Below are 17,016 nucleotides of genomic sequence, written 5' to 3' on the forward strand. Positions count from 1 at the left end.
TATTTTACCCTTGTACATAATACCTAAACATAAAAAGTAAGGATAAATTAATAAATTAAATCACTTTTCATTCCTTTTTTTAATATATCCAAACTTGAGAGAAGAAAATGTATTTTCCTTTCCATTCTCTTCCTTTCCATTCCCCCCAAATCCCTCAATCCAAACACACTCTAAATTCATTGTTTGAATAGTTTAGAAAAAGAATTAAGGGAAGGGATTTTGGAGGAATTGAGGGGAATATTTCATTAAACTCTTACCAAAATACTTCCCCCCAAAAATGGATAACAATCAGCTTTGCAATGCCATATCTATTTCACTGCAGAAGTACCAGGTAACAATCAGCAAAGCAACAAAACATCTTAATACCAAGGCCAATAGTTACGCGTATACTACCTCAGCATCCTCTCCCGCATCAACCTTTGCAATGCCGTTTGTCTTCTGAGCATCTTCTGTTTCAATAAGAAAACAATGCTTGGAAGAAAGAACAGTCACTATGCCAAGATCAACGGTGTTAACGGTAGTGCTTGCTCTAGCTCCAGCTGCTACATTCGAAAAAGAATAGCCAGAGATCTTTATACACTAACAGACGGAATAGAATCCGAGACCTACGATTTCAATTCAGTTAAGTCAATTGGCCCTTAGCCGCTCGCCAGGTCAAAGCCAAGCTTGAGTTAAGCGAGTATAAAAGGAGAAAAAGAAAGAGCTGCAATCAGTACAGCCGTACTGAGATACCGTAGCTACTGTTATACCGTTGAAAAAGGTAACCGACCTCTAAGATATTTACGTTTGGACCTTAACCCGAATTGAATTTCGAACGTACGTAATTGATTAAACCCGGATTGATTTAAATCCGAACAACTAAATCGGACAATTATTTAATTCAGGTTAGGATCTAGACAACTAAAATTGTTGTGTTTGAACTCAGACCTCGTTTTATACCGGATAAAATTTTTTGCGTTTGAACTTGGATTTCGGACATATAATTTATGTCCAAATTTGGTTTATTCTAAGTTGGATAAATTCGGTCATCTACACTGCATAGAGTTTTGCCCTTCGTGCTTAGGCCGACGGGGAAAATCGGATCCAAATACTCTCATTTAACACCAGTACCCTGGTAAAATAATCGTAGGGTTCATATTTATCTTGTACAACAGAATCAATGAAATTAGCGTTTAATTCTTACAGTCTTGAACTAGTTGTGATAAAAATTACATGTACATTTCTTTCTATTCTTCCTTTGGAATTGGTAATTTCACAATAACCTTCTCAAAGTGGAAAGAAAATCTCAGCACAATAGCCTTTACATTGACAATGCCATAAAAAAAAAGAGTGGGCAAATACACACCGAGGCATGGAGGAAATCGTTGCTACCTTTGCAGCTTCCCAACTGAGTGCAGATAAACTGAAACTGAGACAACACTGGGAACAAAAAAAAAACATTACTGTTACATTATAAAAATGGCGAGAAATTTCATCACTATCCCTTCCCTCCAAAGCACACATACACATGTAACCAGAAAAGGGGAGAAAGCGCGTATGCATCTTTGTGTTTGGATCGTACGAAATTACATATGATAAGGTGCAGTATGTTTCCATCAAAACCATTTTTTTTGAACTCTTGATCCATTGCAGTTTGTATCATTTGATTTAAAGGTCTTAACTATCCTGTGTAGGACAGTGAATGTGCAGGACTAAACAATTAGCTAACTTACGTTGAGCCAAGGAAGAAGGCCAGTGAAAGATGAAAGCCAAAAAGAAATACAGAAACCACTGCTGTGAGAAGCATTGCCACTGAAGTAGAATACACCTGCAAAACATTTGGTAACTAATCAGTATCCAAAATATCCATTCACAAATACGGAGAATGCTGAATGCATGGTCTTCCATTTATACACACTGCACCTGAAATAGGTCAGAAACACCAGCATTTAAATTTTGACAATTTTTTTTTTTCGGAAAAGATGAGGAAAAAGGAAAAAGAAAGAGAAGGACAAAACAAGAGTAATTGTCAAATCAATAAAGCAAGTAACACAGGATTAAACCTTATATGTCACTACTAACTACTCTTCAGCCAAAGATGATCCTGATTCGCCACCAATATCACAGCATTGGAACATTATAACATTGTACATGAACCCAGAATAAGGAAATTAACAGCTATTTGATACTGTAGCAGACAAATCAATGCAGCAGATTAATTTTCAAGTTCACAGCCAATTCTTTTAAATCAAGCGTGAGATCTCCATTGTGCGTTCACCAATTAACTGACGAGAAAAGTATTTAATTGAGGAACACGTCTGGGCCTAATAATAAAAGATCAAACTGCTCCAAGCAAATGCAGATCGCTAAATTTCAGACCAGAAGTAAATTGACAATTCATTTACCTTTACAATATTGTCTGCATACTTCATCACCATAGATACAGCAATTCCACTGCAAAGAAGCACATTATGATTAGACATTGTGTGAGCACAATAATTTTCTCATTTCTAAAAAACAACAAGACGGAACAATATTGTCAAACAAGAAAATCCTGAATCAAACAAAACGATATTCTATTTCATCTAGTGATTCCGTCCACTAAACTTCAAAGGATTCTCAAAACATATTGATGCATACTCTATCACAATATAGGAAACAAGGCTTGCGATAAACTAAGTACATTCATCATCCCAGAAGAAATATGCGTCACATACCTGAGCGCATGGTTAAGAATCATGAGAACTGTTATGAATGAATATCCATGAAAGAACCCCCTGACAATAAAATACCAACCGTGAACATGATAGCAGACATGGAAGGTCTCAAAGGTATGGAAGAATTGATCTCTCAAAAGTCACCAGAAGATATCAAGAATAAAAAACTGTCAGGAAAGAACAGAAATGCTCTAGTTACTTGTTCATGACAGCATCAAAATCTTGAAACAGTATTGCAACAGCATTGAAGGCCATCCCAAAGACATACAACCAAAAGTTTTGAACATTTATGTTTCTTGAAGGACGTTTTTTCATTATAGCCTGCCAAAAGTAGAACCAATATTAGAAACTATAATCAATTCAAGGCTACAAAACTCAAGAGTTTCTTTGTATGTACTCATCAGAGCTCTGCACATCCTCAATCAAGCAATTCAAATCCTTTCATAATAAACATTAAGACAGAGAATTCAACTCAATTTTAAAAAGCCATGTCACCCGAAAATTTATATGAATGCTGATATTGTTTGAAACACAAACCATGCTTCAAGGAATTTTGGGTAAAATACTAAAATGTGAGGTTAAATAATCACCTCAGTATACACTCCAGCGAACCCACTTAAAAGTGCCATCACCTGCAAAACAATTATTGACTGTTAGGAGAACTAACATATATGATATAGAAAGGTCTTTACAAATTTTTGTTTCACAGGATAACTCTTCTGAATAATTGTTGTCAATACTCACAATGGCCATTATCCAACCTTGAAAAGGTGTCTGAAGAACACGATCAGAGCTGCAAAACAATGTCAGAATGTTAATTACATCATACTACATTCACTGAATTAAAACAAATATTAGGTTCAATCCTTATACAAAGACACTATTTTCGTACATGGCCTCATCCATGAAATATAAGTTGAGTTTCTGTCAAAGTTTTTTTTGTTTTTTTGAAAGGTTATGTTTTTTATATTCATTATTAGCTTGAGAGGAGGCTCGAACTTGGGACCTTTTCTTCATTCCTTGGTTCAAATCCTAAGGAGTAGGCTACCACCAGGCCAAGAGATCTTTTTTCTGTTCAAGTTGTTATATTTGTGCTCATACATAAAGTAAAATTCTTCATCTAAAACTTGACCACGTGTTAGGTTGTCTACAAATACAAGCAGCTTCAGCGTCTATCACTTTGAACACATATGATAAATGTTGGGGGATCCAAAAATGAATGTGTAAATAGAAAAAGAAGTGACAAGACAAGACAAGACAAGCTTCAGATGAGTCCAATCAAAAGAGGTATTTGATAACGTTTTTGAAAGCCCTTACTTAGAGTTCAGTTGTGCAGTGGTACAGCCAGCACATAGTAGAATGAAAGCTGCCCATTGGATCTCTCTTAACCTGAAATTAAAATTGGTTAGAACAGAATGCCAGAAAACAATCTTGCAGGTGTTTTCTCATTTCAAAGGGCATCGGACTTTTTGCTCATCCAAAGAGATCGTTTGCCTCTCCACTTTGGCTACAGAGCATAGCAACAGCTGAGCACCAATTTTATCATATCTTTGCTTAGCTTCTTATAATTGCAATGAAGAACTTTACATTTTAAAATATCTAGATGGAAGAAACAGAGAAGGAATGTATCAAAGACACTTCATTTATCTTTCTCCGCCAACCTTTGAATTAATTAAAGTGTGACCAAGTTCATGAAACAGAACACTCGGAACATATGGATCAATAAATTTCATTCATTTACAATGTTATCATGGTTCCTGATAACATATATTCAATAGAGTGACATCCAAAAAACAAAGGAAGGAGAGCTCACTTTTTCTTGAGTATTATACGGTATAGAACACCTGTGCTAATAATATTCAGGTTCTTCAGTATCTGATATCCCGGAGCATCCACATAGGCAAAGATGTAATACTGCCATATGATATTGCAAAACATATGCAATCACAACCGAAGAAAGAAGAGAATGTTATTGCTACAATGATATAGTCACAAAACGGTTAAAACCCACCTGAAGTAGATTCTTAACAAGGTAAAGTGCTGCAGGAATGGGGTAGACACTGACTTCGTCAAATGTCGTACTAAGCCTGGTGGCATGAATATAGGTGAGAGAGCAATGTGTTACAAACCATGAGATATTAGAGCTAAGCGAATCGAAATAGCTGAGCATAAGGTATTAAACTTATAATAGTATCTTAGCACAAAACCGAATTGAAATAACCTGGTATCTTCAGTAACACCTTCATTTCTCCATATCCTAATTAGAGCTAAAAGTGACAACGCACACTTCAAAGTCTCCACCTAATTCCATTATATTTGATAAATGGCCAAGCTTAACTGCATGAAAAAACTAGCAATTGGAGCAATGAAAATTTGGATTACCATAAAATTTGCTGTGGTAACACTGTACTCATACTTGCCAGCCCTCTTGGACCAGACAATGAGTATTGCTTGTGAACTTGTAAGAAGAGTCAATGCAAAGGTAACACTTGTCCTGATCCAATGATGGAGGAAAATGCCATAACAAAACCATAATGTATGGAGCTTATAGCAATGAAAACAAAAATGCACAACAATCTTACTTGCGCATCCACCGGGACCTCTCAGATGCCTCCATGTTCACCAGCCGAGCTGCGAAGGAAAAACATAAAATTGGTCTCTAGAAGTATCAAAAGCTGGGGAGGAGTTAGGTTTTTCTTGATTAAAAACCTGAAAGGGGTTTGCCTCCTGAGCTCTCAACGTCATCAGTTAAAGGAGCCGCATCTTTATCCTGCAAATTTAATAGTCACGTCGCAACAATGGATCAAAAGACAAATTCAGTTCGGCAAGCAAAGGAATTAACCAGTGTTGTTGGGAAAAGAGTTCATTCAAGCTCCGAAATCAAAAGGAAAGAATAAGAAGAATATACCTCGTCCTTAATCTTCCTGTACTCCATTGTATAGCATAAATGGAGATTTCTTTCGCTGCCTCCTTTGTCTGTGATCTTCTATTTGTTGCGGAGCAGGAGGATATCTCTGTTACAGTCCTCGCCGACTGAAGCCATGGCCATGAATGAGAAGCCACTAAGCCAGCGAGTTGAGATGAATTATTGGGCCGTTGGGGTCAGCCAATTGGGCTAATATTTGTAACCCTCAACAATGCAAAACCCAGGATGGGGAGCCCATTCACCAGTCACTACTCAATACTGTTTATGTTTATAAATTAAAGACAGATCTAGACATTACAACCGACGCCCGATGGTGGTCCCATACGGGATAGGGGGCTAGAATGATTCCAGCAATTCCACCTGATGTCCACCATTCAATGCAATTATGCATTGGATTTGACAATATTACACCCAATACATTAGATGATGGAGATCATGTGGAATTGCTGAAATCATTCTAACAAATCATTTTCCGTCCCACACCGGTCAACACGGTTTCCTATCTTCTTGAATTATTATTTTTAGGTTTCATACTGATAATAAACTAGGTGCATGTTAGTTTTCATGTGCCATCATTTGGGAGCAACAAGATATTTGATTGGACACAAAAATTTCGCAAAAACATGAATTTGTTTCTATATTATATAGATGTAATAGATAGATAGTTACAATTTTTCTGACATATGTGGTTTGTGAGCTATTGTGAAGGTTCGATTTATTCACTGTACATCCGAATAGTAGTGGTTACGATCTTTATCGAGAAAAAACATATTTATTCACTATTACTTTGAATAGCAAATTCAGCATTTCTGTTACCATCATTTCTGCTACTTTGAAAAAGCTTTACCAAAACTAGGCCTAAGTGTACCCGATTTTTGTCGACTTTGCTTCGACTTTGTCTTTTTTAAGGACCTATGCTCTTTACACCCCACCCCCTTACCATCTTTTTATTCTTCCTCACGAGCACCCACGGTCAACCATGGTGTCATCGCTATCCGAGCACCAATTCGGTAACCACAACCACCAAATTGAAGTCCAAGCCATCACAAACTAAACCCGACCAACCTCGATGAGTTTCATCCATTGTAATCGTCGAAATCACGTTCGAAAGTCTATGGCTACCGCGATAAAAGTCGTCCGATCTAAACAATTTGGCCACTGTTGGAGGAAACCGATACCACCTTTGGACTCCTCGTGTCAAGGCGCTTCCATTCCACCTATTTTCCGGTCAAGACGCTGTCGGAAATTGACTACCTGAGTTTGATCCCAAACAAGGCATTTTTGGATGATTTTGTTCTCGAATACCGACTCTGGGATAACTACGAGCTTGAATTTCACTTTTTCGACAAGCTTCAACTCGAGAATGACCCCAATAGACGACAATATGATCAGCAATGACAGATTTGATTACTGGGTATATTTGTTAATGTCTCTGATTTATGTAGTTTGAGATTATTTATAAAAGTTTAGAGTTTTCATGAATTACTATTAATTGGATATATTTAATAAATATTGAGGTATGACTAAAGCTCTCCAAATACAAAAACCGGGATGAGGAGCCCATTCACTACTCGATATCGTATATATTTATAAATTAAAACAGATCTAGACATTACAACCGACGGCCGATACCAAATAGTGGTCCCACACTGGTCAACACGGTTACCTCTCTTCTTGAATTATTATTTTTGGGTTTCATAGTAATAATAAAACTAGTTGCATGCTAGTTTTCATGTGCCAGCATTTCGGAGCAACAATATATCGATGTGCACGCACAAAATTTCGCTAAGACATGAATTTGTTTCTATATTTTTTTGATGTAATAGATAGATAGTTACAATTTTTTTTGACATATGTGGTTTGTGAGTTATTGAGTAGGTTCGATTTATTCACTGTGCATCTGAATAGTGGTGGTTACAATCCTCACCGGGGAAAAAATGGAAATGACATATATTCATAGGGTTTTTCATACATAATCGTCCAAAATCACGTGATAATTATATTGTTTTAACGCAATCTCTTATTACATTGTTTCTGACTAACAACAGTCTCTTATTACACTTTTCTGCACATAAATACATTGTTTTTAGGTGTTACAGATTTTTATACAATGTTTCAAAAACAATGTAATGAAGAACACTCATGTTAAATCTATCAACAATGGATCTTTTTTGAAAGAGTTTTACATATTGAATCCGAATACGTAATTTAACTTTTTTAAAATCTAACATGTATTTTGAGAAACAAAACATTTTGAAATTTTGTTTAAGAAATAAAAAATAAAAAGTTGTGAAGTCATCTTACTTAGTAAACATGTCACATAGATTACGGACACTTATGAATGATTTCATTATGAATACATAGCGTTGTCGAAAAAAAACATTATGAGAATCAAATTAATCGATACCTATATTAAGTTAATGTTAATTAGTGTTAATTAGAGATTTTAGAACGCAAAATCCCAAAATTTTAGGAAAAAGTGGTGGACTATAAAAATGAATTGTACCCCACCAGCCATCATCATCAATCCACATAATCCCACCAAAAAAAAAAAAGGAATAAAACAGGCTGTGATTATTGTGAACACAACATTTCACCTCCCTGGCTCTTTCCTCTTTCCACTGCATATCTTTCCTCCATCGCCATTGCCATTGCTCTCTCAACTAGCGTAGCTTCTTTCTTTCTTTCTCCCTAGCTAGAAATTATTCTAAACAACAACCATGAGTTCCATCGTCCAAACATTCCAAAGAAGAACCGACGCGCTTCCGGTCTCTCATCAGCAGCAGCAAGCACAAGATCAGGAACAGCAAACGCTTCGCAGAAGGCTGTCCTCGTTGTCACTCAAGATCCAGCCTGGTGCAGAACTGATCATGTCGTCCTCGTCTTCAGTGTTGAGTAGATTTCCTCGGTCCAAGTCGATGTCGTCGATAAAGGAATGGTTTGACTGGGGATGGACATGGATCCTGTCGAGGAAGCCCACCTTCGCGGAAGATCTGGAGATGAACGAGGAGGAAACGAGGGCTCTTGGTTTCAACAACAAGGGAAGCTGGAGACACGTTTTCTACAAGTTTAAATCCGAGATCCATCGCCTTGTCGGTTCCGACGAAAACATTGGAGTCCTTCCTCAAACTTGTAAGTAGACTGTGGATCGATCGTGGAATTGTTGGAATAATTAAGCGCACCAGATGAAGCATATGATATTCTTATTCGTGATTTCCTATCAATCATTTCTTGTATGGTTTCTTTTCTTCTTTTTTTCCCATTAATTTCATTTGTATGATCAATATTTAGATATATATATATAGAGAGAGATTTAATATTTGTTTGTATGAAGGTTATTATTATTTGTTATGTTTTGTTGGAGAATCAATTGTGAGTACTTGTACAATATTATGCTAAGTTGTTCTTTTCTTAATAGCCACGTATCTTCTTCTTTACATTTTTTAAAATTTCTATGTTTAATTTATTGGTGTGATATTATTATGTGTATATATATCATGTGTGTGTGTGTTCCTGGAGAATTGATTAATGTGTTGCGAAACCTGTTAACCTGAGTTGGAGAATTTGGAGGGTCTGAACTCTGAATCGGATCTGGGGGTTCCATGGAAACAGCTTGGAAGTGTCGGTAAGAAAGATTGACAGATGTCAGAACTTTCCAGTTGAGATGGTAGGGTCAGATGGTCAGCCATGGGATTGATGCCATTTGTCTAGCGTTAAGAGCAATTGTAACAATGTAAATCTAAGGGGACACGGATGAGAAAAAAGTAAATTTTAATGGGTCATGAAAAAAAAAATCTACAATAACGTCATTTTGTTGGATTCTTTTTGTTGGCCTCATGATGAGAATCTCATATCGAAAGATGGATTGGAAGTCTAACTTATAAAGGAGGACAAATCTCCTATTGTCAACTTGAGTTTTCAATAGAGAGTTAGACCCAAATTTGTCATGATAGACTTAGGCTCCTATCTCGTGTGACGGGTATTCATTATTGGTACTTTCATTGAGATTGCACGTTGATACTATCGTAGGCGGGCCTATCCTAGAGCCTATTCATTGTCGAGTTGGGTTAACAGACAGTGGACCAAATCCATTGTGGGCGGGCGTTCAAATAACTAGGAAAGCCTTGATCCACTGGATTGACAAGGCATGTGATCCCGACTCACAAGTTTGGGGTGGTAAGGCTCGTGGCTGATACTATCGTAGGTGGGCCTATCCTAGATTCCATTCCTTGTCGAGTTGGGTTAGCAGACAGTGGACCAAATCCATTGGGGGAGGGGAGTTTAAATAACTAGGAAAGTCTTGATCCACTAGATTGACAAGACTGTGATCCTAGCTCACAAGTTTGGCGTGGTAAATGGGTTGACGGTCGAAGTGTTCCAACCCTAGCCATGCACGAGGATGTGCATACTCTCAGAGAAGAGGATTGATGAGAATCCTACATTGAAAGATTGGCAAAGCTTTGTGATCCTGACTCACAAGTTTGAGGCGGTAAATGAGTTGATGGACATTGGAAGATTGGCAAAGCTATGTGATCCCAACTCACAAGTTTGGGGTAGTAAATGGGCTGACGGTCGAAGTGTTCCAACCCTAACCATGCACGAGGACGTGCATACTCTCGGGGAAGAGGAGTTACGAGAATCCCACATCGAAAGATAGTAGATTTGGAGTCTATCTTATAAGGGATGACAAATCTCCTATTGTCAACCTGAAATTTCAATAGAGAGTTAGACTTAAATTTGTGATGTTAGACTTAGACCTGGTTGGTATTCATCACAAACTCTCGACATCTGTAAAAAAAAAATCACCATTGCGGTTATTCAACCGGTTAACCCTACTTGGCGTGTCGGTGCAAAATAAATAAACGGATCAGAACTTTCGCGGTGAGATGGGTAGGGTCAGATGTTCAGCCATGGGGATTGATGCCATTTGTCTAACGTTTAACCAGTTGAATATTACTTGGCGTGTCGGTGCAAAATAAATAAACATTTGTTTTTAGAAAATATTTTGACTTTTCTTTTGTTTTTAATGGAGAATGGTAATTACCAAACGAAACTTGTGATGGAGGCACGTGGACTCCTGCTGGCAGCTACAGCTCACCACGAATTGACTTTTCTGCCCTTCTATCTCAACCATCAAAAACTATACAAACAAAAACAAACACCGCCGGTGTGACAAAAAAACACGTAACGAAAACTTCAAACTCAGTTTTTGCGTAAATTTAATCAGGGAATTAGGGATAACACCGGTTCGTGAGTCGGTGACTCTGTTAAAAGAACTAGCGGGTCCATACCTTCCTCAATCAACCATTACCCATACACGAGACGGTTGTAACATATTGATTGATTAAGGAACACATTTGTCATCCTTATCAATATATCACAAACTCCCACATTTAAGTGATGTGGGATGTTTATATCAGCCTCTACAATTGCTATTACATTATAAAGCATGCGTGGATGGAGGTATCATTACTGTTTCCAAGTAGGAGAAAGAAACCTCCTTATTATTAGGAATAAACTACGAGTTTTGGAGCAAGAACATGGATGCATAAGTTACTAGAGAAAAACACTACATTGGCAATCGGAGATTCGGAGCAAGAGTCGACTCCAACCCTTCAAAGTATTGGCATCTCCGAGAACCTTTGAGTACACTTGATCAGAACCACAGGCAGTCGAGGAGTAATTTTTTCCTAAAGCCATTACAATCCATCCATTCACGTCTTATTTTCAATCTAATAGTTTTTTGTTTTTATTGATTACTGCTACAAACGTTGGATTTAGCATTATAGCTGCGAACTATCCTACTTCACAACAATAAAAGGCTCCCCATGGCCACATACACGGGACGTGAAAATAACCTACCATTGCGCTCACCACGCTTGCAAAAGCAAAAAAAAACTAATATAGTGGTCTTCTTATGAACAATATCACAAGTTCATAACATCTTCTTCTAATTTTTTACTTCAAAATCAATACGAATCTTCAAATAAAGCACCGCACCGAGTAATTAACTTAGAAACTTGGAGGATAACTCTTGACAATTAACACTAAAGTTTTACCAACTCTCAAGTACATATTTTTCAGCAAAAGCTCGAGTGGAAAGCCCTCAGGAGGTCCAAAACTGCTTCTTCTGGCTTTCGTGCTAAGCAGCATCCTCAGAAGGCTTTGCTGTCAACCTGTCAGCGTTTGGAGTCAGATATTAAAGCTCAATAATCACATAATAAGATAGGAATTAATTTAATACGAGACACAAAAAGCAATGAAGCATCATTAGCATGATATTCAGAAAATAAATTGAGGTCAGCTTCGAATGGCTAAATCCATATTGAAATTTACATTCGTCTTCACAACAAATCAAACACGCAACCTGTTAACTTTTTTTCTTTTTCGCAGAACGATCAAAATCCAGTTTGTCTCATCTGATGTTTCCTAATCATTCAGTAGAAAATTTAGAGAATCCTACATAATTTATCACTGTAAATAAGCATCAAATTATCAGTTTTACCAGTATATTTGCTAGTCTTTTACTATGTAGCATGGACACGTGATTTTTCAAAAAAGTAGGATACGGACACGTTGAATAATTTTTTTTTATATAGTTTATATATATATACATATATTTCATTTCAATCAATATAGTTCAAATCAATTTTAATAGCACCTGCATCTTTTTTGATCTTGCCTTTCAATCTTAAATATCAAAAATGTGAGGCCAGTTAGAAATTATTCTACAACAGGAAAGTAAGCACCAGTTTTTACCGAAATTTCATAGTAAAGGGGATAATTGTAATATAAAAAAAAAGCAAACAATACCTGTACACAATGTCCATAATCGGCAGCTAATGAGCACCTGGTGCATCTATCATTGTCATGCTCAGACTGCTTCGCATAGTTCGTCTACCAATACCAGCATTTCCTTTTTGCATCATCGCAACAAATTCCCCATAGTCAATCCTTCCATCCTAAGAAAAAAAAAGTTGATCAACAACAAATGAAAATGAGAAATAACGCAAGAAAGACCAACATTTATGTTATATAAATTTCCATCAGAATTTAGATAGGATCATCATGCATCATCCACTCACACACAAAGACATATACAGATGCATACACACTAGTATGACACCCACTGCCTGAACCATAGGCATTATCGGCCAATAGAAAGGGCCAATGTGGATGGCAAGGCACTAGAGAACAAGAAGCATCCAGCGCATTTCCTTAAAATAGGTGTAGATAGGAAGGCAGATGTTACTTAAGATATTGAGACCAAGTTTAGATGACTAACATTATCTTGATCAACCTCTCTGATGATATCCTCAAGTAATTCGTCAGGCATGTTATGTTCATGACACGCCGCCTGAAGCTCATCAACTGTGATATAGCCGCTTCCATCCTTGTCAAAGTATTGAAATGCTGCAACTAGATGTTCCTCACGTTCGAGTTTGTTAAGATGGAAGGTTGCAGCGATAAATTCCCCATAGTCTATGGTCCCACTGTTGTCCACATCAGCCTGAAAACAAATACAAAAAATTAGCTGAGTGAGGAAAATCTACAACTGAACTATAAAATTAGCAAGTACAACTCATTTTTTAATATCCTTCCAATCTCAGAAAATTTGCAATAAACAAGCATTGCCCAACAAAAACTAGAAACACAATGAATTTTTTGAGAGAGAAATAACTTTAAAAAAGGAGTCACGCGCAGTTTAAAGCTCCCGCAGTGGTGGGAGGTCTGAAAATTAACTAATGAAAAGGTAACTGAAAATTAGACATCCTTAACAAAAACAGGCGATATTCCTTTCTTTCTTTCTTCCTCCCTTTTTTTTTTTTTTTTTTTTTTTAAACTTTTTTCCTTGCTTGAAAGAACACAGAAGACATAATTGTAAGTCTTGAAGCAATTTTCTTACTGCATCCATAAGGCTTCGTATCTCTGTATCGTTCATTTGTGAGCCGTATTTTCGTAAACCAGCTTTAAGTTCATCGAATGTGATTGCACCACTGTTATCAGTATCCATCGCCTTAAACATTTCTCTCAATCCAGCAATCTCTTCCTCAGAAAGGCTTTCCGCTATTACCTATGGTAAAAATAGGCAAAAGTCCTCATCAGAATTAGTTCAAGTTTTTAGCTTTGGAAAGGAGCATACTAGTCAACATCAACTATATGCATTTTAAATAGAAAGGCAATTTCGAAACAAAATATAGTAAAACAGCTTTATCAACATGCAAAGTGCAAACATCATTCCCAAGTACCTACCCGCAAAGCCATCTTCTTTAATTTGTTCATAGCAGAGAATGTTTTCAGACGAGAAAGCACAGCTGGATCTAGTGCTCTGTCAGGAGCAACTCCATTTTCACAAATCCAAGGATGACCTACATGTACATAACAAATATGTTGAGTACTCAGTGGAGCAGAATCTTTCTGGAGGTCAATTCCTAGAAGCACAAAAAGTTCTTAGAAGGGAATCATATTTATTACAAAACTATTTAACAAGATCGTGGACCTGCCATTATTAAAAAACAAATATTTGCTCCTACATCACTCAGTCATGTCAAGTTGGCTTATGTATTTTTTATTTTCAGTACATGCAAGCTACCATCGACTGCAATGCGTATCAATCAGAAAGCACGTAAAAAAGACATCCTAAGTTTTGCATACAGATCGCACCCCCACTTGTATTATGTCAGTTCTATATACATTAATAATTAGGTTATTGCCGGGCATCATGTGTGTGGTAATAAATAAGGAAAATAAATGGTAAATTTGGAGAGTAGCTTCTTAAATCCCAACCACAACAGATAAGTTCTCTAGAATATCCAGGAAAAGGTTAAACATACATAGCACTTCATGAGCAGTCAGACGTCCTGAAGGCTGAGAGCATAGCATCTTCCTTATAAGGTCCTTTGCACTGTCAGATATAAGGGGCCATGGGTCGGAATCAAAGTCGATATGTCCCTTCAAAACAGCATCAAATATTCCCTGCTGTGTTTCTGAACAACATGCAAATAAGGCTTTTAGCATAATAAAGATAAAACAAAAATCTCATTCTTGTTATGGAAGTACAAGCAAAAATAAACAAATTTTGCATACCTGCCCAAAAAGGTGGTACACCACTGAGCAATATATACAAAATCACCCCTGCCGTCCACACATCTGCTTCTGGCCCATAATGCTTGAGAAGTACTTCCGGAGCAACGTAATAAGGACTACCCACCACATCAGTGAAAACTTGACCTGAAATGATAAAGGCTTTAGAAGTTGAAAAAAATACCGCAGTTCAATATGAAATTCTTTCCTTTAATAAAACTAGCAATATAAACACGTGTAGATAAATTAACGTGGGTGCATTAGGCAATATCCAGTCTTGTATGCACTTAGATTCAAACACAAACTACCCAACACCTACATTCATATAGATATCCATATAATCAAACCTACCAGAAAAATAGGAAAAGTGTTAAGTACCTGGTTTGAAGAATACAGACAGCCCAAAATCAATGGCTTTGAGAGAGAAATCATCATCTTTGTTAACCAACAAAAAATTCTCTGGCTTCAAATCCCTATGCATAACCCCAAGGGAATGACAAGCCTCAACAACCCCAACAATGATATTTGTCAACTCAGCTGCCTTCCTCTCACTGTAGTGGCCCCTCTGGATAATTCTATCAAACAATTCGCCACCCCCACAAAGTTCCATCACAATATGCACATACAATGGATCCTCATATGCTCCTTTAATTGTCACAATGTTCTTGTGACCAGCCAAATGGTGCATTATCTGAATCTCCCTTCTGACATCGTCCACATCCTCTCTGGAGATCAATTTCCTCTTGGAGATAGACTTACAAGCAAACTCAATGCCCGTGGCATTCTCGGTGCATAAGTAAGTAGTACCAAACTGTCCTTGTCCTAGCTTATGACCTAGTGTGTAAAGATCACGAATGTTGGCAGTCTTATGGCCAATAACATAGTAAGCCTGGGTATCAGGATTCCGTCTCATGATGGTATCTTTCTTAGTGGGGCTAATGGCAGGTAAATGGTTCTCTCTTTTGGACTTATCTTTGGAGAAATCACTGGCAGTGGCGAGGCTGGAAGCGGAATGATTGGAATTGGAGCGGTCAGAGGAATTTGTGTTGCCCTTGGAGGTATATTGATCCTCGGGCTGAGTACCCTGATATAATTTCCCTCTGAAAGATCCACTGCATGTGTTGCCCATGAAACAGTCTCTGTTCCCCTATGTTATTGTTATTATTACCACTCTTCATTCACTGCCTTTTCCTCATCAAAAAAGCGTCATCAATTACACTAATTCATACGAATGAAAAATGTTGCATAAGCATATTAGTCCAAACCCAGAAAAAGAAACCTCAAGATCAAACAGCAAAAAGTTGCAGCAATATCCCCTAATCCACGCAAAATCAAAAGCAACCCATCTCAGATCAGACCCTAAATCAGTATTTACTTCAGAAAAACTTAATTACTTGTGTCAAAACTATAGAAAGAGAAAGACAACTACTTTACCAATATTCGCAAAAGAAAACTACAATCAGACAACAATAAAAACCAAACCTTGAGAGAAACCCACAAAATAATAAAGTAAATAGATCAAGATATAGATTGATACCAGCATATAAATAAATAAATTAACTAATAAAGTAAATAGATCAAGATATAGATTGATACCAGCATATAAATAAATAAATTAACTAAAAGTGAGAAAGAGATGGATCCTGTACCAGGTGATATATGCAGATGAATGGAGCAATGAATCGAGCAGCCGTCAAGAAAGAAACAAAGGAGCTGAAGATGATAAAAGTGGCATCAGAAACAAACTAGCAGCAGTCTACTCGAAGTTCCCAAAATCTTGAAATGGATTATGAATTGATGAATGTTTATTTTAGGGTTGATGCTGTTGCTGGGAAACATTATCGGACGAGCGTGCTCTGACCAGCTAACCTCCCCCTCTCTTCTCTTACTCCGCCTTTTTAATTCCTGAAAATCAGCATCAATAATAAAAAAATACCAAAAAAAAAAACACTTCCTCTCCTTCCCTTTCTTTTTTTTTTTCCTCCTCTTTTTTAATTTGGATAATAATTATTACACTACAAAATGAAAATGAAGAGGCATAAAAAAAGGGAAAAAAATATTAAGGAGAAGCACAGATTCGCCGTTGACCGGTTGACCCTTATGGGTGAGGAAGAGAGTAAATCTGGGAATGTAAATGATCCAATAGATTTTTGGCTTCACTGGTGGGTGTTTGGTCAAATCTTTACAGCCTAGGCTTAAAGAGGATGCACCTAAATTTAGAAGGCCAAGTCTCTCATTTGGCCATTACAGAAGTTTCCTATTCACTTCTTCTTCTTCTTTTTTAGTATTTTTGTTGAAAAAAAAACTTCT

At 37.1% G+C, this 17,016-nt stretch overlaps 3 protein-coding genes across 4 annotated transcripts; 1 reads left to right on the plus strand and 2 right to left on the minus strand.

Annotated features, from left to right (window-relative positions):
- Positions 1-1,112: 1,112 nt before the first annotated feature.
- LOC119990666 (CMP-sialic acid transporter 4-like) lies at positions 1,113-5,772 on the minus strand. Its single transcript, XM_038836685.1, has 15 exons — positions 5,605-5,772; positions 5,406-5,466; positions 5,279-5,327; positions 5,079-5,190; positions 4,918-4,997; positions 4,708-4,783; positions 4,510-4,610; positions 4,014-4,085; positions 3,441-3,489; positions 3,287-3,328; positions 2,896-3,017; positions 2,697-2,756; positions 2,385-2,433; positions 1,713-1,807; positions 1,113-1,419 (listed from the first exon to the last, which is right to left on the minus strand). The coding sequence occupies exons 1-15, from the start codon at positions 5,629-5,631 to the stop codon at positions 1,368-1,370; spliced, it is 1,047 nt and encodes a 348-aa protein (XP_038692613.1). The 5' UTR covers positions 5,632-5,772; the 3' UTR covers positions 1,113-1,367.
- Positions 5,773-8,193: 2,421 nt separating this feature from the next.
- LOC119990667 lies at positions 8,194-9,043 on the plus strand. Its single transcript, XM_038836686.1, has one exon. The coding sequence runs from the start codon at positions 8,343-8,345 to the stop codon at positions 8,760-8,762; it is 420 nt and encodes a 139-aa protein (XP_038692614.1). The 5' UTR covers positions 8,194-8,342; the 3' UTR covers positions 8,763-9,043.
- Positions 9,044-11,513: 2,470 nt separating this feature from the next.
- On the minus strand, positions 11,514-16,865 carry LOC119990665 (calcium-dependent protein kinase 26-like). Of its 2 annotated transcripts, none has more exons than XM_038836684.1 (9): positions 16,356-16,865; positions 15,085-15,891; positions 14,710-14,853; positions 14,457-14,609; positions 13,876-13,991; positions 13,529-13,696; positions 12,908-13,132; positions 12,436-12,584; positions 11,514-11,798 (listed from the first exon to the last, which is right to left on the minus strand). In XM_038836684.1, exons 2-8 carry the CDS (start codon positions 15,833-15,835, stop codon positions 12,462-12,464), a joined length of 1,680 nt encoding a protein of 559 aa, XP_038692612.1. In that variant the 5' UTR covers positions 15,836-15,891; positions 16,356-16,865; the 3' UTR covers positions 11,514-11,798; positions 12,436-12,461. The 2 variants fall into 2 exon arrangements, with proteins under 2 accessions (XP_038692612.1, XP_038692611.1); XM_038836683.1 differs by having other exon boundaries at positions 15,085-15,924; positions 16,356-16,857.
- Positions 16,866-17,016: the final 151 nt, after the last annotated feature.

This window comes from Tripterygium wilfordii, chromosome 22, assembly GCF_013401445.1.
Source record: "Tripterygium wilfordii isolate XIE 37 chromosome 22, ASM1340144v1, whole genome shotgun sequence".
NCBI classification, from domain to species: Eukaryota; Viridiplantae; Streptophyta; class Magnoliopsida; order Celastrales; family Celastraceae; genus Tripterygium; species Tripterygium wilfordii.